Genomic DNA, 23,169 nt, shown 5'->3' with positions numbered 1-23,169 from the left:
CGGTCTCTTGGATTCCATATTTTGTATCTTGGCACTTCTGCTGGTTTAAAGTTTTGCCTGTTCCTTTGGCTTTCAGAATCTTCCATTGACTCTAGTCGAGACTAGTCAATCTGTGGCTTTCAGTACTGCCACTCCCCCACAACCAAGTATGGTCACTGGGAGTAGGGAGGGACACATCTTTTGAGAAGATGTGGAAATATTTTTCAGATGCATAGGGGCACTTGTACCCCAATGTTTATAGCAGCACTCTCAACAATAGCCAAATTGTGGAAAGAGCCTAAATGTCCATCAACTGATGAATGGATAAAGAAATTGTGGTTTATATACACAATGGAATACTACGTGGCAATGAGAAAAAATGAAATATGGCCTTTTGTAGCAACGTGGATGGAACTGGAGAGTGTGATGCTAAGTGAAATAAGCCATACAGAGAAAGACAGATACCATATGGTTTCACTCTTATGTGGATCCTGAGAAACTTAACAGAAACCCATGGGGGAGGGGAAGGAAAAAAAAAAAAAAGGTTAGAGTGGGAGAGAGAGCCAAAGCATAAGAGACTCTTAAAAACTGAGAACAAACTGAGGGTTGATGGGGGGTGGGAGGGAGGGGAGGGTGGGTGATGGGTATTGAGGAGGGCACCTGTTGGGATGAGCACTGGGTGTTGTATGGAAACCAATTTGACAATAAACTTCATATACTGAAAAAAAAATATTTTTCAGAACTGGATGAAATAGCCTTTTGAAACAAAATTCAAAGTTACCATCTCAGTATAGAGTGATCACATAAGCTGTTAAAATAATAAATGAATTGGACATGGTTGCATGCATATGTAGGTCGTTTGGGGTTTTTCTGAGAGAGAGCGCACACCTGTGCGCAGTGTGCTGGGGAGGGGCAGAGGGAGAGGGAGAGAACCTCAAGCTTGCTGAACATGGGGCCCAACGTGGGGCTCAATCTCACCACCGTGAGATCACGACCTGAGCCAAAGTTAAGAGTGGGACAGTCAACCAGCTGAGTCACCCAGGCACCCGTGCATGTGTAGGTTTTGAAATGATCTCACAGTTCTGGGGCTCCTGGGTGGCTCAGCTGGTTAATCATGCAACTCTTGATCTTGGCTCAGGTCACAATCTTGTGGGTCCGTGAGTTCGAGCACCACGTCGGGCTCCCTGCTGACAGTGCGAAGCCTCCTTGGGATTCTCTCTCTCTGCCCCACCCCTTCTCACTCTCTCTCTCAAAATAAATAAAAACTCAAAACAAATCATCTAACGGTTCTGCCTAATTTTGGGAAGACGCATTGCTTGGCTAAAGCCCTCGGGCACGCAGGCTTGGGCTAGAGTGTGTGCTTTCCCAGCTGTGGATGGAGGTGAAGAGGTGGCTTAGAGGTGTATAACCCAGACGACCCTAGGTTGGCATCATTGCAACTGCTATATAATAAGGTACTGCTAGGGAGTTTCTGGTCTTTTGTTTTTGGAGGACAGGAGGATTGGTGGAGAGGGCAGAAATGTAGAAGTGATTGAGAGAACAGAAAAGGTAAAGCATCCTTGATCCTGGGCCTTGTTTCTGTTACTTAAACATAGTGGGGAAACACCCTGTCCCCGATGGACAAAATGCTATAAAAGTTTCTAGGTCCATTCCTATTTCATTCATATTTTCATATTTCTAGGTCTATTCCTATTCTATTCACGATACATTTTCTCTGTGAAATAATGCTCAGTAGGGTTTTATGGGCTAACTTCATAAACAAAACCCCTTTACAGGTGTGTTTACTAAAATGTTTAAAGTTCTCAGGGATGGCAGGAACACATCTCCAAGGTAAAGTAATAACCTTGGATTAACATGAAGAGGAAACAGGTGGTCTGAAGGACAGAGCAGTCACCAAATAGTTACCATTTCTTTCCGTACTAGCAACATGGAAGTTCCCATTATAAGTAGCATTTTATAACATACACGATTTTAATAGTATTGTTGTAGTGTAAGATTTTATAATATTATTGATTTTTTTAAGTCTTTAGAGGGTTTGCCATATACCTCAGCATGCTTTCTTATTTACTTGGTTAATTCTTTTCTGTAGCCACATATTTCTAATTGTGTAAGACAAGTACACAGGAGAAGCTTACACTGATTGTGTAAGACGAGTTAGTGGACACTAAGATTTACAAGAATGTATTCGTATTTAAGATTATCTGTACTAGAAGAGAATACTTCAGAGCATGTATGGATCACAAAATGTCATTGCTGTTTGAGAAATAAGCAAGCTGGTAAATTCTATACTGAGAATACATCAGCCCCATGTTTACAGTGATGTTTCTTCAGATTTGAAGCAACATGTATCAGGTAAATGCTTTTGTCCTTTTATTTCTCTATTTTATTTTTTTATTAAAATTTTTTTTAATGTTTGTTTATTTTTGAGAGAGAGAAACAGAGACAGAGAGTGAATGGGGGAGGGGCAGAGAGAGAGGGAGACACAGAATCCAAAGTAGGCTCCAGGCTCTGAGCTGTCAGCACAGAGCCCGATGCGGCCTGACGCGGGGCTCAAATTCATGAACTGTGAGATCATGACCTGAGATGAAGTTGGATGCTTAACCAACTGATCTATCCAGGCACCCCTATTCCTCTATTTTAAAGAGGTCTCCAGGGGTGCCTCGGTGGCTCAGTCAGGTAAGCATCTGACTCTCGGTTTCTGTTCAGGTCATGATCTCACGGTTCATGAGACTGAGCCCCATGATGGGCTCTGCACTGACAGCATGGAGCCTACTTGGGATTCTCTCTCTCCCTCTCTCTACCTCCCGCCCCACCATAAACTTTTTTTTTTTTTTTAAAGGAGACTCCATAAAAAGAAATCCTTTTAAATTCTTTAATTAGGTGTAAACTTTATATCCAGACCAAGTGTATCTTATTTTTTTTCTTTTACTCAGGAACATTCAAGTGTCACTATGGTGCAATTATCAAGGTTAGATGTGAATATAGGGTAGAACATACAAGGTTGAGTGTGGTCAGGGAGAAAATGACCAAGACGTGCCTGTGAGGAGTTCATAGTATGGTTGGAGAGAAGCCTGAATCTTAAGTACAAGATTACAGTAAAGTGTGATGAACACAATAATAGGGGCAGGTAGAAAGGGCTACGGAGCACATTTGACCTACATCTTCGGAAGTCAAAATTTAGCCCTGTACAGACGCAAAATTCTTTCCAAAGTAGGATGTTGGCTAAAGCTCCTTCCCATAATTACTCTGATTAAATGATCCATCTAAACCTGTTAGATGGTTTCTCTGTCATTACGTCATCTCATTGTCTTCTCATGCAGATTCCTGAATTGTGACTGTGTGCATTCCAAGGGCATTCCATATGGCAACCAAAGAAAGGGCAGGAGGTGAGGACAGAGTGCCTGACTCAGGGATGTGGCTGTTATAAGTCAGGCCCCTTCCAGTCACATTACCCTTGGCTCTTCCTATAACATGGGAGAGTCTTTCCTTTTAGGATTCGGTGGCTCAACAGGTCTGGAAGGATTTGGTAAGGGGAGGCTTCCTTGAGCTCTGTTGCTGGGAGAAGACAGGAAATTGAGCAAGTCGAACGGCAAAGGCAAAACCACTGTGGAAGGTTTGTCTGTGGACAAGGACTGGAGCGTGTGGAGGTATCGCAGCTGAGCGGCAGCCGGAGTGCCCGCTAGGATCTCAGCTGCTGTTCTCAGGGACTCGGAGGCGGCCTTCTCCCCTTCGGCAGCGATCACCTAGAGAACGGATGTGCAGAGAAGCAAAGTGACTTTTCCTCCTCATTCCTCCAAGGCTTTCCTCACTATTCAGGGTTCCTCAGCAAACATGGAGCATGGAGCACCTGGTCAGTGACGGGCACTGTCAGGCACAGAGCAGACTGCCCTGTTTTTCAAGGATCTGGTCCAGGGGAGACAGGTGATACCCCTGGTGTAATTTAGGGCAGAATCTGTCAAGGGCCCTGACAAGCAGAGTGAAGTGTTGAGGGAGTTGTTATGTCTGCTGGGCCTTGAAAGATTAGTAGGATTTTGCCATATTGAGAAAAAGTTGGCCGGCATTCTAGGCAAGGTCGTGGAAGCCCGAAAGGGGGACTCCTAACTAGGGCAAAATGAACGGTAAGCATTTCAGAAGAAAAAGCACCCAGCTCACCATCCAAATGCCACCGTCGAGTGGACAAAGAGGGCGACCCAGAGATCGGGAAGGTACTCTGCCCAGAGGACCACTTCCTTCCCTCCCTCCTCCTCCTCTCCACACTCCGGGGTTACTGACCTCTTCTGTGGTAGGGTTTTCTCCACGTGCTTTCTGTTCTTTAAGAGACGTCTGTCTCTCCTTCTGTCCTCATCTTCCTTTTCCTGACACCCGTCCCCCCACCCCCACCTCGGTCCTCGGGAGCTGCCGGCAGCCACATCCGTGCCACTCACTGGCGTGGCCGCGTGGAGGCTGCGAGCCGCGCAGCCTTCCCTCGGCTCTGGCATTGTGGGAACCGGGCCCTCATCACGGTCACCCCTGCACAGCTCACACAGAGGTAGGGACACAGGTCTGGTGTCATTCACATAGAGGTGACGGGTGACTGGCATTCCCTAGGGAAAGGTGTCAGCACAAGAGAAGAGGGATGAAGGGTGGAGAGACGCCCTTAAGGAGAGGGAAGGCAAGACTCCAGAAGGAGGAGGTGGTCACTGTTACCAGTAGCTTCAGAGAGAGGGCGTAAGAGAGATGGTTTTAATAGAGTGGGGTGGGGGGCACAAGCCTGAGTCCTCCCAGCTCCTGCACGGATGTGAGGTGAGGAAGCAAAGGGGACATGTTCTGCAGGAGCAGGCCTGGAGAGCGGGCGCGGCGCTGGCTCACCCGCGCTCTGGCCTGTCTCTGCGCTTCGGCTTCCATAGCCAGTGAGTGCTGGAGCCCGGCCGGCAGCCTCACATCCTTACTGGAAGAGAGAGACAGTGGGCACGTGGGTGTGCAGCACTCTTGCAGCAGCCGGGGCTTCCTACAGGCTGGCCACCTGCGCAGCAAATTCGGACCGTTCAATGGGGTGTCCTGTCCCTAGACTCTGAGGTAGACAGTGGCGGGGGAGAGCATCTCAAAAGTCAGTGCCTCGAATGCAGACTGCTGTTGTCGCTGATGTTACCGTAGAGCTGTGGCTTTTTCTTGACAAGTAGAACACGTTTTTTGGTTGATGGATTGTTACGATCTTTCCCACTTACAGTTTAGGCTAAATCCCAGCTATTAAATTTGAATACTGAAAACAGTCTTGGGGCACCTGGGTGGCTCCGTCGGTTAAGTGTCTGACTCTTGATTTTGGCCCAGGTCATGATCTCGTGGTTTGTGAGACTGAGCCCCACGTAGAGCTCTGTGCTGACAGCATGGAGCCTGCTTGGGATTCTCTCCCTCTCTGCCCCTCCTCCACTCACGTGCTCTCTCTCAAATAAATAAAAGATAAAAAGCACATAACCTTTAAGAAAAAACACAGCCTTGAAGGGCCATACTATTAAGGATAAGGGAACTCATCTAAGTTTATTAAGGAATTGATTTTGAAAAGAGTAGAACTGACCAGACAAGAGTAATACTTAATGTATTACATAAAAGATACAAAATTGTATTTTTACCCTATTTGAAACTATGAAAATCACACAGAAAACAATTTGGCAGTTCCAGGCAAAGTTAAACACAGAGTGACCGTATGGTCCAGTAATTCTATTCCTGGTTGTATCTGAAAACGTGTTTGCACAAAAACTTGCACCTGAGTGGTCACTGCAGTGTTATTCATAATAGTCCTAAAGTGGAGACAACCCAAATGTCCGTGACTGAATGAGTAGATAAGCCAGATGTGGAGGATTATCTGACCATAAAAAGGAATGACGTGCTGATACCCGCTTCACCATGGAGGAACCTTAAAAACAATATGTTAAGTGAAAGAAGCCAAACGCAAAGGGCCATATAATATATGACTACCTTTGCATGAAATGTCCAGGACCGCCAAATCCAGAGAGGAGACCCGTGCTGTCAGGCTGAGGGGGTAAGTGAGCAGTGAGGGGTTCCTGCCTAATGGGTGTGGGCTTTCTCTTTGGGCTGATGAAAATATTCTGGAATTAGATGGTAGTGATGGTTACACCACTCTGTGAAAATAATATAACTCTTGATTGTACTTTAAAACGGTTATAATGGTCCATTTTTATGTTATGTGAATTTTACCTCAAAAAAAATTTTTTTAACCCATGAAAGGAATTTGCCTAAATGTTACAGTGGTTCTGTTATGGCTATGAGTACTGGGTAATTTTTTCCTTTTTCCAAATTTATGCTAATGTGGCTATAATACTCAACTCACTAAAAATAATTTTTGAAATTATTAAAGAAAAAAACCCAACACATTTCCTTTTATCATATTATCTTTCCTGGTTGATTTCCTACCCACATTTCTGTTCTCTCCACTTTGATTCCCCAGATACAGGTCACTGAATCCAAGGCCACCTGTGGAGGGAAGAGTTGAGATGTCAGTGAGAACCTCCAGGTGAGGGGAGCACCTCTACGCCCTCATGGCCCTTGTTCTGTACTGAGGAAGTACATTTCCTCTGAGAGGACTTTTGTGTTAGCATTACCGTACCTTGCAAAGAGTTGCTTAACTTTGCACGGTGCCACTCAACAAATATTTGTGGAATTAAAGATGGTGTGGTAGGCTGAATAGTGGCTTCCAAAGACAACCGTGTCCTAATGCCCAGAGCCTGTGAATGTTACCCCAGAAGAGCGCTTGCAGATGGGATTAAGTTAGAGGATCTGAAAATGGGGAGAGTATCTTGGGTCTTCCCACTGGGCCCCAAATGCAGTCACAAGTGTCCTGTTAAGAGGAAAGCAGAGGGAGGTGTGACTACAGGAGAGGTGAAGGTGACATGATTCTGGGGGCAGAGATTGGAGTGATGGGTTGTGAACATGGAGGAAGGGGACGCAAGCCGGGGAAGGTGGGGGAGAGGGGGCTGAGAGAAGCTGGAAAATGCAAGGAAACGAATTCTCCCCTCAGAACTTCCAGAAGGAAGTGGCCCTGCTGACTGACACCTTGACTTTGGCCCCAGTGAAGCTGATCTGGCACTTCTGGCCTTCAGAAGTGTAACAGACTAGACCGGCATCGTTTGAAGTCCCTGAGTTTGTGGTAATTTGTTACAGAAGCCGTGGGAAACCGATACAGATGGTGTAGTTGTTAAATCTGTTTTAAGATGCATCTATTAGAGAAACCAGAGTCTACTGTCTCCCAAATGGCTGTCATTTAAATACAGGTGCCTCCTTCCCACCAGTGGCACCCATTCCCCCCACTTCCCAGACCCACAAAGCAGGAGAAAGGCAACTGTGGGCTCTGGAAAGGAGGGGAGGGGACGGAGCTATGCATGTGGACCCACACTTTTCCTTTTAAATGATTTCTGATGATTTCTCAGTGGCTACACAGTCAGCTAGTTTCGTGCATGGAGAGCCCTGAGGAGGCTGGCTAATCTGGGGGTTAGGGTTGGGGTGATGACAGGAAGGGATGTTGAAAAGAGGAGGTGGCGTCTTAAAGGACAAAGAGGGTTTTGCCTGCGGGGAGAAGGGAAGCAGCCCAAGAGGAGGCGTGCAAGTATGAAGTGTTGCATGCGGGCCAGGCGCCAAGTGCATGGGGTTAGCTGCCCAGGCGGAGTAGGGGGAGTAACAGTGGGGTCACTCATTCACTCATCCAAAGCACACTATCTGACTGCTGTGGGACAAGCCCGGTGACAGGTGCTGAGAACAGAGAGATGAATAAAATATGACCCCTGCCCTTATGGAGTCCATAATCCAGGAAGACAAATGTGTGAATACACAAAAATTCAGTGTAACAAAGGCAAGCTTGTGTGTCCAGAGTCTGGACCCTTTCCTTTACCCTTTAGAGGGGAGGGATGAATAGGAAGAAAGGCTGAGGGGGACAAGGGGGAACACACTGGAGTGGTTTTATTTTATTTTTTTTAAATGTTCAGTTTTGAGAGAGAGAGAGTGTGAGTGATCGCGGATGAGGGGCAGAGTGAGGCAGAGAGAGAGAATCCCAAGCAGGCTCTGTGATGTCAGCGTAGAGCCCGACGGGGGGACGCGATACCATGAACTGTGAGACCATGACCTGAGCCGAAATCAAGAGTGGACACTTAACTGATGGAGCCCCCCCGGCGCCCCCATGCTAGAGTGGTTTTGAAATTCCAGAGCAGCAACTACCTGTGTTCTTCTTATTCTAACTTTTTTCTTTTTTGGTTCTCTTGTTTTCTGAATTTTCTCCTTTTCCACCAAGATGCTAATCTCAGTTTTTTTTTGTTTTTTTTTTTTTTTTTAATTTTTTTTTTCAACGTTTTATTTATTTTTGGGACAGAGAGAGACAGAGCATGAACGGGGGAGGGGCAGAGAGAGAGGGAGACACAGAATCGGAAACAGGCTCCAGGCTCTGAGCCATCAGCCCAGAGCCTGACGCGGGGCTCGAACTCACGGACCGCGAGATCGTGACCTGGCTGAAGTCGGACGCTTAACCGACTGCGCCACCCAGGCACCCCGCTAATCTCAGTTTTATGAGTGACAAGTTGGACAAATCACAGACACCTGGGTACTTCACCTTCTAAGATTAGTGACCGCTCAGGCCCCATCAGATGCAATCGTTACCAATGCCTTTGACCCTGAGGCCCTGCTGTTGGAGGTCCTCCGTTCGACTAGACAACATTCGTACCCTCCTAACTCAATCCTGGGCTCAAGGCCTCAATGACAGGGTCCCTCACTGGTGGTAACTGCCATGTGACTGGCCGGCTGCCCGGAATCCTGCTTTGTTTTCACTCTCAACACCTTTGCCAACTCGTCTCGGTAAGAATCAAAGATGTCCAGCCTGGCCGCGGGCGCGTTTGCTGAGCGTGCTGTGCTGTCTGCGGGCTGGATGGGGCTGCTTGTGAGGTGGTTCTTGCTCCCCAATTCCTGCCCTGATCCCCAATCAATTAAATGCAGATGACTGATTGGGAGATTAACCACTAAGGGTCTGTGACACCTTACCTCTTTTGATCTGAAAGTCTTATTTGAACTTACTATTTAACTTTGCTGTTTTCCCAACTAGGCCGTAAGCTCCCAGGAACCATTCCTGACCATCTGTGTATAACCACCACCCTGTCCTGTCCAGCCCCGCCATCCCTGCCAGCTCTCACTCCCACACTTTGTGCTATGTGGGCACTTCGCAGTGAGTCCAAAGCCACTGGGGCAGGGTTAAGAGCAGAACCTATGGCAGTGACTGACTAGTCATCACCAGATTGGCCCAGGGTCAAATTTGGCGGCCTCTTCCTTAGCGGTCAGCTTAGCAGTGAAGGTCTGGCACATGCTTCCATAGCACATGCTTCAATAAGTGGCTAACGAAGAAATGAATAAAAGAGCTATTTCAACATACTTGATGTTAAATTTATCTAAGTACCTTTATATCTTGGGCAATGCTCTTCCTCTCTAGAAGAATCTCAGTGAGGGACCGATGTGCTAGGAGACGCTTCATGGTGGTTTGCACAAGAAACTGGACAGCTTTGGACACGTGAGCAAGACTGCTCAGGAGAAGAGAGGCATTTTCCATTCGGTAGTAGCAGATGGCATCTATCTCCATTATAAACATGTCTTTGGTCACAACCTGGGCAGAAAAAAGAGTTTGGATAACAGGCCTTATGTTAGGGCTCCTTTCCCAGGTGGGGATAGAGAAGCTAAATGTGTTCAAAGGAAAGCTTCTCAGTAAGATTATAGCAAGAAAAAAAAAAAGTCATTGGCCCACGCTTTATTCAAAATAGATGTGTTTTTGAAGATTACAGAGTTTTTATTAAATACAATAAAGAACTCACAATTTAAAGGAATCCTGTTGTAAATGGCTTTGTAAAAATATCAGGAATACTTTTCTTAGGCGAAAACATCCAGTTAATTGTATACCAGACCTTTTTAACCTGAGGCCGAAAGAACCCTGATGCTGAAAGAGAAGCACGTTCTGGGAAACGAGCACTCTGATGAGTTGCTTGCTGGGAGTACGAACGCTAGAGGGCAGACTGGCGACGCACACCAAGAGCCCTAAACGCTGCACATGCTCAACATTTCTGTCTTAGACGCTTACCACAAGGACATATTTTAAGGATTTAGCTGCAAAGATGCCATTCACAGCGTTGCTTATTATCATAAAAAATTAGAACTAGTCACTATAGGGAATTGGGAATTGTGTATCCATATGCTATGTGTCCATTGAACACAAAGGGGTAGAAACATAGCTAATATATGTAAACGTGATCACAACAGTGTTGACTGAAAAAGGCATGTTATGAAGCAGTATGGTATGTATGCCTGTCTGTAAATATAACAACACACATAGAAAAATCTGAAAAGATACACTCCAAAATAACAATACCTATCTATGATATATATAGGATGGGGCGCCTGAGTGGGTTAGTTGGTTAAGTGTCCAACTCTTGATTTCGGCTCAGGTCATAACTGGGTTCATGGGAACCAGCCCCACATCAGGCTCTGTGCTGACAGTGCAGAGACTGCTTGGGATATTTTTTTTCTCTCTCTCTCAAAATAAATGGATAAACATTAAAAAAAAAAAAAAGAATTTAGATATGCATAGGATATAAATATAAATATGTATACGTATATACCATTTATATGTATATATATGATACATATAGGATTAGGGGTAAGTTTTATTTCTTCCCTTTTTACCTTTAATTATCCAAAATAAGCCTCTTAAAAATTTATGTATTATTTGTATTTAACAAAAGATGGAATGAGAAAGACCTTCAAATGGACAGTGGGAGACAATTTAGAAAAAGTTTACAAATCTAAATTACTAATACAAAAATCTGGATATTTACTTTTAGTTTTTAATTGTGGCAAAATACACGTAACATCCAATTTACATTTTAATTTTTTTTTTTTTTAGGGAGAGAGAGTGCGAGCTGGGGAGAGGGATAGAGGGGAGACAGAGAGACAGAGAGTGAGGGAGAGATTCTCAAGCAGGCTCCGTACCCAACATGGAACCCAATGCAGGGCTCAATCCCATGACCCCAGGGTCATGACCCGAGCTGAAATCAACAAATGCCCAACCGACTGAGCTACCCAGGTGCCCCCTCTCTTTTAACCATTTTTAAGCATACAATTCAGTAGTAGTATGTTATACAAGTCACATTGTGGTCAACCAGTCTCCAGAACTCTCTTTTATCTTGCAGAAGTGAAATCCATTAAACAACTCCCCACTCCTTTCCCCCAACCTCTGCAACCACCATTCTACCTTCTGTCTCTATGAATCTGACTCCTCTAGGTACCTCATATAAACGTAATCCTAAGAATATATGTCTTTTTGTGATGGCTTAATTCACTTAGCTCAACGTTCTGAAGGTTCATCCATGATGTAGCATATGTCAGAATTTCCTTCCTTTTAAAGGCTGTGTAATATTCCATTGTATGTACCACATTTTGTCTTCCAGTCAGTCATCAGTGGACACTGGGGTTATTTTCATCTTTGGCTATTGCGAATAATGCTGCCATGAACATAGGGATGCAAATATGTCTTCAAGACCTCGCTTTCAATTCTTTGGGGTATGTACCCAGAAGTGGAATTGCTGGATCAAGTGGTTAATTCTATTTTTGATTTTTTTGAGGAATTGTTTTCTATAGCAGCTGTTTTCTATAGCAGCTGCACCATTTTACTTTCCCACAAACAGTGCACAACACAATTTCTCTACACCTTTGCTAACCCTTGTTATTTTGTTGCTGCTGTTGTTGTTTGTTTTTATAGTAGTCATTCCAACAGGTGTGAGGTGGTATCTCATTGTGGTTTTGATTTGCCTTTCTCTAATTATTAGTCTGCTGAGCATCTGTTCATGTGTTTGTTGGCCATTTGTGTATCTTCTTTGGAGAAATATCTGTTCAAGTCTGTATTAGTTAGGGCTCTCCAGAGAAATAGAATCATTAAATCATTAGGGTGTGTGTGTGTGTGTGTGTGTGTGTGTGTGTGTGTGAGAGAGAGAGAGAGAGAGAGAGAGAGAGAGAGAGAGAGAGAGAAAAACAGTAATTGGCTTACACAATTGTAGAGGCTGATTAGTCCAAAATCTTCAGGGCAGGCCAACAGGCTGAAGACCCAAGGAAGAGCGACGTTGCAGCTCGAGGCTGAGAGCAGTCTGCTGGCAGAATTCCCTCCTCCCAATGGGAGGTTAGTCTTATGGCCTTCAACTCATTGGATGAGGCCCACCTACATTATGGAAGGTAATCTACTCAAAATCTACTGATTTAAATATTAGCCTTATCTAAAAAATACCTTCACAACAATACTCAGATATGTTTGACCAAGTTTGGGTGCCATAGCTTAGCTAAGCCGACACGTAAAATTAACCATCACAAAGTCCTTTGCCCATTTTTAATTGAGTTGTTTGCTTTCTTGTTGAGTTATAAGATTTCTTTATATATTCTGAATATTATCAGGTATATTATTTGCAAATATTTTCTTCCATTCCATAGATTACCTATTCATCTTTTGATCATGTCCTTTGAAACACAGAAGTTCTTAATTTGATATAGTCCATATCTTTCCTTTTGTACTTTTGAGCTTAAATATTATTTTGCCTTGGATCAGACCTGGTAGCTCAGCCATATGAAATGTAGAGAGAAAGCAAAATCCATCATTTGGCTTACCTCATGAAAGGGTATCTCCAAAGTTTGGAGACGAAGGTCGACCTTGTGGTAGGTATCCAGGCAGGGCAGAAAGAAGAAAAGGCCTAGAAGAGGGGGCAGGGAAATTAACAGGTGAATAGTTAGTAGGCAGACTGCTTGGGGTTCACCTCTTTGGTGTCAGGTTGCATATTGCATTGTTTTTCTTAGCCTCCAAATACACACAGATCATCGGGCAATCCCACCTCCACCCCTATAATGTGTTTGTGGTTGCTAAGGTTACCATATAAATTTTTTTGTTCAATCTAGGACACTTCTGAGGATGAAAGGAGAGCACTGTTACAATGTACTCCAGGAAACTGGCATTAACAGGGATTAGCCCCAGCAAAATGGGCTGTATGGTTACCTCGGTCATGGTGCTGACCCCTCCAGATCTTGAGTAACATGTCTGTCCTCTTCACTAGATTTGAACTCCCTAGCAAGAGTGTCTTATGCACTATTGCTAGCTTTAGTGCCTGACGTAGTGCCTTTTAGGTGCTCTGTAAAATTATTTTTGAATGCATGCATGTACCAAGATGACAAACTTTAGAGCCAGCAACCTCCCTGTGGTACTTCTTAAAATGTGAGCCCCCGAGGTAGCACAATATCAATATCATGATACCAGCCATTGAGTTGGCTCATTATTCCTTATGTACTTAATGTAATGTACAGGGTTAATGGGCAATAAATAGTTGTAGATTGATTTATCGAGATTTTCTGAGAGCCAGTGGGCAATGTGGGCTCCAGCAATCGCCCAAAGCCTTACTGGAGCCAGGAGCACCTCACAGAGCCAGGACCTCTCTGAGGAGCAGCCCAGCTATTGGCCCTTTCTAGCCCCAATAAAGAAGGAGGCCGACAATTAGAACCAGAACAATATGGTCGCTGTCCTAGACTACAGGGTCTGGTTCTACTTTTATGTGGACCCATCTGCTTGTCCTGAATCGTCAAACTCTGATTTGTGTCCTCTAGTCTAGTCTCTCTTCTCTGCTGTTTCTGTTTTCCTGGCTTAGCACTTGGACCCTTTCCAATATATGCACAGTGGGACTTTGTTCCTTCCTATGACTTCCTGGCTGGCTTGGATCTCTAAACCCCAACGACTAGACTTTATACACTAACCATGCTTCTATCTGTGCACCATAATCAGCTTTGACCTCTGGAGAGCAACTCTACTAAACTGTAAGGTCCTAGAGATCAGAAACCATGTCTCATTTATTCACCTTCATCTCCCTGGTAGTTTTTTTTTTTTTTTTTTAATATTTATTTATTTTTGAGAGAGAAAGAGAGAGAGAGAGTTCATGAGTTCTGTCAGCACAGAGCCTGATGCGGGCTCAAACTCACGGAACAGTGAGATCATGACCTGTGCCAAAGTCTGCCGCTTAACCAACTGAGCCACCCAGGTGCCCCCATCTCCCTGGTAGTTATATAGTATCTAAAACACAGGAGGTGCTCAGTCTATGTTTTCTAAGTTCCATGAACCAAAGGCCAATTTTCCACTTGGATGCTAGACTTTGCCTATCTCCCATGGTTTGGTCTGACCCCTAGATTCTGAACTAGCTCAGCTTTGCTCTGAGAATTGACAGCACTCTAACCAACACGTTCTGCTCAAACCAGTGCCCAGCCATGGGCCCTAAGCCTACTTGCTACTCCAGCCAGCCTGGCCCTGGCATTTGACTTTCTGCACCCATCCTCTGTCTTTGTCACTGTGACCTGGAGAGGGGTGCCTGGGTGGCTCAGTCGGCTAAGCATCCAGCTCCTAGTTTTGGTTCAGGTCACGATCTTACGGCTCTTGAGTTTGAGCCCCACATTGGGCTCTGTGCTGATGGCACAGAGCCTGCTTGGATTCTCTCTTTCTTCCTCACTGCCCCTCACCTGCTCTCTCTCTCTCTCAAAATAAATAAACTTAAAAACTTTAAAAAGATTAGAAAATGCAAATACCATGGATCAAGTTATTTCATATAATCTGGGGTCCATATGACAAATATGCATGGATTGAAGAAATTGGCAAGTCTATGGGGGATAAAAATGTGTTTCGTACCAGGGCCTTTGGCTCTTCCAGGAAGTAGATGTCCCAGTCGGAATATTATTACTCTCTCATACTCCTGTACAACCTAAAGGGAAAGATTATACTTTTGAAACATTCCAAGAAAGAAAAATAAAGTCTTCAAAAGGCCTTGGCAAGAGAGAGATCCTAAATACCAGAAAACTTTCATTCTGAGAACCAAGAAGAAATTTCTATTAATATTTACATTTGCAAAATCTACACTTAGCAAGTGTAGAATTTCAGAAACATGTTATTTTTTTGAACCCATGAACAGAATTTTGTTTAAAGAGTCATGATTATTTAAAAAATACTTCTACTATGTCCAACATATCTAAGTCAAGAAAATCAAGGCATGTTTTATCTTGTATTTTCCTGGGACTTCTGCATTATTAGCTTTTATATGTATCACACATTAGCTATTTAATAGAGAGGGTATATTTTAATACCACTTGTGATATTTTGTTTCAAACTGCAATTTTTCTGAGGTTGCTTCAAAATCATTCAATTGGCTTTTAATTTGTCTATTCTCATTGGTGATGTATCTAGAAAAATTAAGTGCACCCTGGAAATGTGTAGTTATTTTGTAAATGGCAAAAGGGGAGATTCTCTGTGTAGAAATGTCTGTGTGTTAGAAGAGAGACAGGAAAGTTAATGAACACTACTTCAAAAATAAACTTCATTTTCTGGCCCAGTATCAAGATTTGGGTTCTAATGCTTGCTTATCATTAGCTTACATGGTCTGTTGTTTTGTATATACGCCCCCACCTGTGAACTGTTGAATGAACAAATGATTATTTGTGACTGAGCCATATCTATTTTCCTTCTTCATTCTCTTTCCGCTTTAGAAAGCTCCACTGAGGGGTGCTGGGTGGCTCATTCTGTTAAGCCTTCAACTCTTGGTTTCAGCTCAGGTCATGATCTCAGAGTTCATGAGTTCAAGCCCCACGTCAGGTTCTGTGCTGGCAGCGCAGAGCCTCCGTGGGATTCTCACTCACTGTCTCTCTGTTCTTGCCCCATTTGCACTGTCTCTGTGTCTCTCAAAATAAAATAGTCAATTATTAAAATGTAACAAAGAGAGCAAAAGTAACACATTTTGAAGTGTGCTTCTTAGGGTAACAGGCTCCACTACCCCACTCTAAGTCCCTTGGAGTCAAGAACCATGTCTTGTTGATCCTGCTGAGTCTTACAGCTCCTGTGCCTGAGCGCTGCCTTGCTTGGTGAAACAACGAATGAGAATGAATGTCTAGATTTGGTTTCCAGAGCAGGCCCCAGGCACCCACAATTTCTTGGCTCTCTAGCATTACTTGTTTCTCTTCTGCTTTTATTGGAAGAAACAAATTCTTCCTAGAGACGAAGAGGAGTCTCACTCCTTCAAGACCTTGCTCAAATGTAATACCTCATTCTGCTTCAATATGCTCTTCCTAATTGCCTTTTAGGGTTTACCATCTTAAGTGGCCGGACCTGAGAGCCTTCGCCACAATGCGTGGCTGAGTTAGTGTTGGACTCTATGGCAGCCATACAGGTGCTCAGATCCCCCTTCAAAAGAACCCGCTGCCCACTATCTGCTGTCTATAGAAGACACATTTTGGATTAAATGTTACGCGTAGATGGAAAGCAAAAGGATAGGAAAGACATACCACACAAACAGCAACCAAAAGAAAGCAGAAGCAGCTATACTGATACCAGACAAAATGGAATTTAAAACAAACACCCAAAAATGTTATAGGTGATAAAGAGGGACACTACATAACAATAAAAGGGTTGATGCATTAGGAAAGTATAACAATGATAAACATGTATGCACCTAAAAACAGAGATCTAAAACATAAGAAGCAAACACCAAGAGAATGAAAACAGAAATAGACAATTCAAGCAACCCTAATAGTTGGAGATTTTAATATTCCACTTCCCTTTTTTTAAAGTTTATTAATTTATTTTGAGAGAGAGAGAGACAGAAAGAGTGTGAGCAAGTAGAGGAGGGGCACAGAAAGAGAGGGAGAGTGAGGGAATCCCAATCAGGCTCTGCACTGACAGTGCAGAGCTTGATATGGGGCTCGAACTCATGAACCGTGAGATCATGACTGTAACCGAAGTCGGACACTTAACCAAATGAGCCACCGAGGCACCCCTTTAATATTCCACTTTCAATCATGGACAGAACAACTAGACAGAAGATAAAAAAGGAAACGAGACTTGAACAACACGATACACAAATTAGACCTAACAGATGCTGACACACAACTCCACCCAACAACAGCGAAGTATGCTTTCTTCTCAAGAATGCAGGAAATCTCTCGAAGATGGACTAAATACTAGCCATAAAATAAACCTCGATAAATTTAAAACTACTGAAATTACACACAAAGTATATTATCTGACTACAAAGGAATGAAGTTAGAAATCATTAACAACGAAATTTGGGGAATTTGCAAATATATAGAAGCTGAACAACACACTCTAAAATAACCAATGGATCAAAGAAGAACTCAAAAGAGAAATTAGAAAATATTTTGACTGAGTAAAAACAATAACACAAGATACCAAAACATATGGGATGCAGCTAAAGCAGTGCTGAGAGGAAAATTTATAGCTGTAGATGCCTATAATAAAAAAGAAGAAATATCTCAAAATAAAACCCTAATTGTCTACCTTAAGACACTGGAAATAGAAGAGCAAACTAAACCTAAAAAAAGCACAGAAGAAAATAACGAAGATTAGAGTGGAAATAAATGCAATTGAAATTAGAAAACCAATAGAGAAAATCAACTAAGCCAAAAGTTGGTCTTTGAAAAGATCAACAAAGTTGTCAAATATTTAGCTAACCTGACCAAGATAAAAAAGAAGACTCAAATTTCCAAAATCAAGAATGAAAAGGAATGACAGGAACATCACTTCAGTCCTTATAGGGAAAAAAAGATTACAAAAGAAAATACTATGAACAACTATATGCCCCAAATTAGATAACTGAGGTGAAATGGACAAATTCCTATATAGACACAGTGACCAAAACTGACTTGAGAAAAAAGAAACCTGAAAAGACCTAGAAGTAAATAACTGAATTAGTGGTTTTAAAATTTCTCATAGAGAAAAGTCCAGGACCAGAGGCTTCACTGGTAAATTGTGTCATCCATTTGACAAGGAAGTAATACCAGTTCTTCACAGATTCTCCCCAAAAACAGAAGAGGAGGAAAATATGTCCAACTCATTCTCTGAGGCTAGTGTTGTCCTGGTCCCAAAACAAGAGTGAGACATCACAGGAAAAGAAAACTGCAGACCAGTATCTCCTATGAACATAGATGTGAAATCCTCAACAAACTACCAGCAGCCTGAATCCAGAAATCGGTGAAAAGGATTTTACACAACAACCAAGTGGGATTGATGTTAGGAATACGCAGTTGATATAACATTCAAAATTCAGTGAATGTAATACACCGTATCAATGGAATAAAGGGCAAATACCACGTGATCATCTCAATGGGTGCAGAGAAGGTGTGGGACAATATTCAACACCCTTTCCTGAAGACAGAGGAGGAGGAGAGAGAGGAGGCGGAAGAGAAGGTCTTAACGTGAGAAGTATAATCAGCAATGGCCCCAGCAGCACATGTAGCATTCCAGCCAAGGACATGCTCTTCCCCAGCAGCTCCAGACACTGGTAACAATGGCAGGGGTCTTAGGGCCTGGCTGTTTCTGCCCATCATTAAGTAAACTTTGCTCTGGAGTTCCCTTTCAGGCCAACACTACCTTGGGGCCGTGCCACAGTCTGAGGCTCTTTCTTGTCCAATCCTCCCTTCACTTCTTACAGCACAGGTATCAGAACTGCATCATTGTCTGAAGGCTTTCTTTGCCTACTCTTATTCTCTCTCCCCTTAACCTTTCATAGAAAATGCCTCCCAATAAACCCCTTGCACTTGTGTTCCTGTCTTGGCACGTGCTTCCTGAATAGACATGGTCTTTGGTCTTCATTTACTTCGAGGACAGGCATGTGGGCCAAAGAGAATCATCGTTCGTAGTACAGAAGCTGCCTGAGAAGTTTCCTGGAAGTGCCAGAAGTGGACATCATGATCTATTCTGGGTTGATCTTTGTGTCGCATAGTACAGATGACCTAGACAGAGCCCCTGACCTGAGGGCTCTCAGTCTAACGGGAGAGACTGGGTGCCAACAAAGATTATACACGTGCTAAGTGCTAGAATGGATGTGAAAGCAGAGAGACACGAGAGCACCGGGAAGGAAATGACAGTCTTGGGGAGTCCGGGAAGGCTTCACAGTTACATTTGAGCAAGGTCTGAAAGGAGTAAGAGCTCTCCTGGCAGACAAGTGGGCGGAAGGCCATTCTATGCAGAGCAGATGGCACATACCAAACCGCAGAAACGTGGACGTGTGGTCAGTGAGAGGCACCGGGAGATTACGTATTGGGTCCTCATGGAATCTCACCTTTATGCAGAACCAGATAGAAAAAGGGAAGGTCACAATGACGAAGAGCAGGGATGTGAGGACAAGAAGCCATTCACAGGCCCCTAAACCTGAAGACTTGGTACCTAAAAAAAAGTCAGGGAATAATTATATTAGAACTTTACCATACTCACTGACTAGCACTTGTTGGTCAGTCCTTGGTATTAGGGGCAGAGCAGACTTCGCTGGAAATTTAGAGTGAGGTGGATGTCAGTGGTCAGTTCCCATGATAGGGCATGTCTGTGAAGGGCCATGCGGGCCTGTGGAAGGTGGAGAAGATTCCTGGAAAGGCGGGGGTGCCTCAAATAAGTACAGAATCTGGGCGGAAGGTCTGGGTTCGAGTTCTGGCTCCACCATTTTCTGTCAAATGACCTTAAGCAAGGCACGTGATCTTTCTGAACCTGATTTCTCATCTATGCAATGGGGAGGCTAACTATGCTATATCTGTTATATAGACATAACACTATCTCATAAAATCTCATACCAACACTCTCATGAGACATTTTTCATAGCATCGATGTAAGTATGAAATGGCATAGATGCACAAAAAGTACTGAAGTGTGCTTCTCGTGTACCACGTGTTGAATCCGAGGAGACCGGACCTCTGGTCCGGTGCAGAGGCTCATCTTCCCTGAGCTTACTTCCCCCTCCACTCCTGCCCCAAATGTCCGGATTCCTCCATTGGAGTCCCTTCTTTGGATCAGGGTGTGGATCTCCAGACAGTCGTTACCAAAGCAATGATGAACTGGACTGCAGAACATCCGGGTTGCTTGGGTGACAAAGGAAAATGTATGAGGGAAAGTTAATCTCAAGAACACAAGCTTCTTGGGGCCTTGTCTTGGTTACATTGTATCCTCAGGGCCTACAATAGTGTCTGACACAACATAGGTGCTCCATAAATATTTGTTGAATCCTAAGACTGAAGAAGTGGATAGTGAAAATTAGTTAAATGTAATAGTTATGGAAATCTCAAGAATTTTAATCTCCAAGGTACTGTGACACTGGCCGAAGGGATATGATTTGTGAGTTTAAAAACCTCGTAGAGGACTAGAAGGTGACTAATCATTAGGAACGGTGAAAAGTCTATTTTTGAGGGATGGAAAAAAAGAGGAAAATTAATCGGTTAGGCTTGAATATTTGATTTCCATGCCTGTGAAATAGTTGGAAAGGTCATCACCAAATTGATCACTTGAAGAAAACAGATGCAAAGCTATGCTAGCACGAAACTAGCATCAGCACTAAATGCTATAGTACATAGTTCCCCAGGTCTGTCCCATGGAACACTAATCCCACAGGGTGCCCCACAAACCAAGAGTTCCCTGGCTAAACAAGTTTAGGAAATACTGTGTATTGTATCCCAGTGTTCACCTGCATACTGAAGCTACGAGTGTCCCTGCGGTAAAGAAGCATTCTTAGCTTTGTTTAACCTAGGATTTCCCAGACATTTGGCCAGGCAAGTTTTCTCCAAGGAAATTCATGTTCTATAAAATTTATTTCCTTTGCAATCTATTTTGGGAAATGCTACTCTAGCAACATCATATTAGTTTCTACAGCATTCTTTCTTAGGGGCGGTAAGGGTGTTATTGCCATGTTTAATTAGTTTACAAATATATTTCATTTGCCAGTGGTAACCGTGCAAGTAAAAATAAATAAAAGTACATACAGACAAAATAACATCTTAGAAGGGAAGGAAAGCCTCAAAATGCCTTCCTACAGTAGTTAGGGATGTGAACAGAAAACTAACAGTTATGTTCCAAATCTAGCTTATAGCTTTACTCACAAAATATTATTCTCTTGAAATGAGTTCCTTGTATACTCAATTTGGTTTAAGTGAATGGTGAAATATTAAATGTTAAGGCAGAAGGAGCCTTAGATATGACATAATCTAAGAATCTCCAACATTTCCGTAAGGTGAAGCTCTACTCACGTCCAAAGCAGCCTGGCCGTGGGAGTGTGGTTCTAGGTGAGAAGGGGATGTTGTTTCTCTTGCTCCCTGTCCCCTGGAAGCCACAGAAAGTTCAGACAAGGGCTCAGCAAGGCCGACTCACCTTCAGTGAGACTTCTCATCTATTGCTTGGAGTCTTGGGCTCCAGTCATTTAATAGCTGGAGAAACTGAGTGAAGCCCACGAAGGCGACGTTACTTGCCTGAGGCCACACAGCCGGTTGGTGGCAGTGCCGGGACCATGACCACAAAGCAGGACCACAAAGCGCGGTACCACGCGAGGATGGGCTTTTCAGTCGGTCTGACTGAATTCCTTACTCTGGAATTCTGGCTCCTCCACTTCCCAGCTGTAGGTTTTTGGCAAGTTACTTAATTCCTCACCATGCTTCCTCATCAGTGATATGGGAATGATAATACTCAGTAAAATACCCAGTGTGTGCCTGGCACAGAGTTAAAACTCCATACGGGGCAGAGGGTGGGGGCTTTCTTCCTTGCCTATCCTGCCAATGTGGTCTGAGGCATAATACTTACCTCTAACCTCATCCATACTGTGGCATTGACCCAACAAACCTTTAATGACCAGAAGTTTCTGACTGATGAAAGGGCTCAGTTGGGCAAAACAGCAATAACACGGTCCGTATAAACTGCATCCCAGCTGCAGGAATCTTACATAAATCATAGCTTTCAATGTTCCAGCATACACTGTTTTGCTGGTAACCAGGAAATTATGTTAAAATTTCATTGCCAGCAGGAAGCAATACAACACGCTATTCCTTATTTACTATCCTCTAGACCCCTGTCATTCTACACTGAAGGTGTAATGAGTTTTTTCTCTTCCATTCATTATGAAAAGGACTGGAAGCAGATATATTTGTTCCTAAGAGTGGCTTCACCCCCAGAAGCCAAAAATATCTGTTTCCCTATGATTCCCTCCTTCAGTCTCACTTTCCTCTCTCTTGCAAGGAATCTGTGCAAATTTGGTATATTCTCTGCTCCAAGCTTTGTGCAAAGTGCTTTGGATGGCATATCTCCTTGTACCCTCACCTCTTTCCTCCAAGGTACCTATTGTTGTTATCCCTGGTGCTTAGGTGGTTAAGGCCCTGCCTCTGATCACATGGCTAGTTAGCTGAGTTGGAATCCAGGTCTGACTCTTCTCTCCTTGGCTCTGCTGTCAAATGATCATCCCAAAGAAAGTTTAAAATACTTTTAGGTAAGACTGGGGATGAGGAGAGAATAATAAGCTACATAGTCGCGTAGAACCACCAACTCAAGAATGTCTTCACTTAAATGAGGTGCCGGTATACTCATTAGCCACGAAAACCAGCTGCACATTCCTTTGCCATGTTCACTGGTCCCCAACCTGGACCACACTCCCCTCCGCTTCCCATCCATGGCTGGCCTCTAAGACCAACGGTATTCAGTTGATGTTATTTGTATTTCTTATGTATTTTGGTCCCTACCACTTGGTGGAGGGTTGGTGGGTCCTAACCAATTTAGGCCTTTCATTCCCTGGGAATCTGAGCAGGACCAGGAGGTTGCTCTGGCGTCGGTGGCTCTCGGTGCCATGACTCGTTCCACTTGATGTGACATCTCGTGGTACCACCTGGAGAGACACCTCCCACCTCACCGCCCATATCCCCCGTCCTCCCGTACCTTCCTCGGGCCGCTCGCTCTCCAGCAGCGCCGCCACCTCGGTGCCCTCCTCACCGGAGCCGCGGACCTCATCCACGTCCACCACAGTGGCTGAGGGCGCTGGGGGCTCCCCCCGGCTCCCCGCCCTCTCCCGCCCGGCGTCCCGGCGCCCACGGCCACCACCGCCCCTCTCGGTCTTCGCCCTCCTGATCTCCCTGTGGGGGGATCCGGCGCCTCTCCCGCGGGCCTCTCTGGAGGAGCTCCGAGCCCTCCTCTCCATCGTCGGAAGCTGGCCCGGGATCGCGGTCTCTGCAGAGTGGCCCGCAGGCGGGACCAGGGACCATCTTGACCGTGGGCGGGCCCAGGCGGTGCGCGGGGCGGGACTCTGCTCGCCCGGAGGCGGGACGGCGATTCCCCGAGGCACGCCTGCCCGCCCAGCCCGG

The 23,169-nt window shown here is 44.3% G+C and overlaps 1 protein-coding gene and 2 long non-coding RNA genes across 4 annotated transcripts; 2 read left to right on the top strand and 1 right to left on the bottom strand.

Annotated features, from left to right (window-relative positions):
- Positions 1–3,179: 3,179 nt before the first annotated feature.
- Positions 3,180–23,096, bottom strand: NPHS2 (NPHS2 stomatin family member, podocin). Its single transcript, XM_045452728.1, has 8 exons — positions 22,748–23,096; positions 19,134–19,237; positions 14,696–14,768; positions 12,646–12,728; positions 9,404–9,607; positions 6,392–6,447; positions 4,828–4,906; positions 3,180–3,722 (listed from the first exon to the last, which is right to left on the bottom strand). Exons 1-8 carry the CDS (start codon positions 23,004–23,006, stop codon positions 3,444–3,446), a joined length of 1,137 nt encoding a protein of 378 aa, XP_045308684.1. The 5' UTR covers positions 23,007–23,096; the 3' UTR covers positions 3,180–3,443.
- On the top strand, positions 3,716–7,122 carry LOC123584998. Of its 2 annotated transcripts, none has more exons than XR_006705834.1 (3): positions 3,716–3,829; positions 6,422–6,487; positions 6,992–7,122. It is a non-coding gene; the product is annotated as an uncharacterized LOC123584998 (long non-coding RNA). The 2 variants fall into 2 exon arrangements; XR_006705833.1 differs by lacking the exon at positions 3,716–3,829 and adding an exon at positions 5,347–5,995.
- Positions 8,517–9,378, top strand: LOC123584997. The gene is made up of 2 exons (XR_006705832.1): positions 8,517–8,811; positions 9,056–9,378. It is a non-coding gene; the product is annotated as an uncharacterized LOC123584997 (long non-coding RNA).
- Positions 23,097–23,169: the final 73 nt, after the last annotated feature.

This window comes from Leopardus geoffroyi, chromosome C3 (assembly GCF_018350155.1).
Source record: "Leopardus geoffroyi isolate Oge1 chromosome C3, O.geoffroyi_Oge1_pat1.0, whole genome shotgun sequence".
In the NCBI taxonomy this organism is placed as follows: Eukaryota; Metazoa; Chordata; class Mammalia; order Carnivora; family Felidae; genus Leopardus; species Leopardus geoffroyi.
The sequence above is the reverse complement of the archived record's forward strand: the minus strand, read 5'-3'. Positions and strand labels throughout refer to the sequence as shown.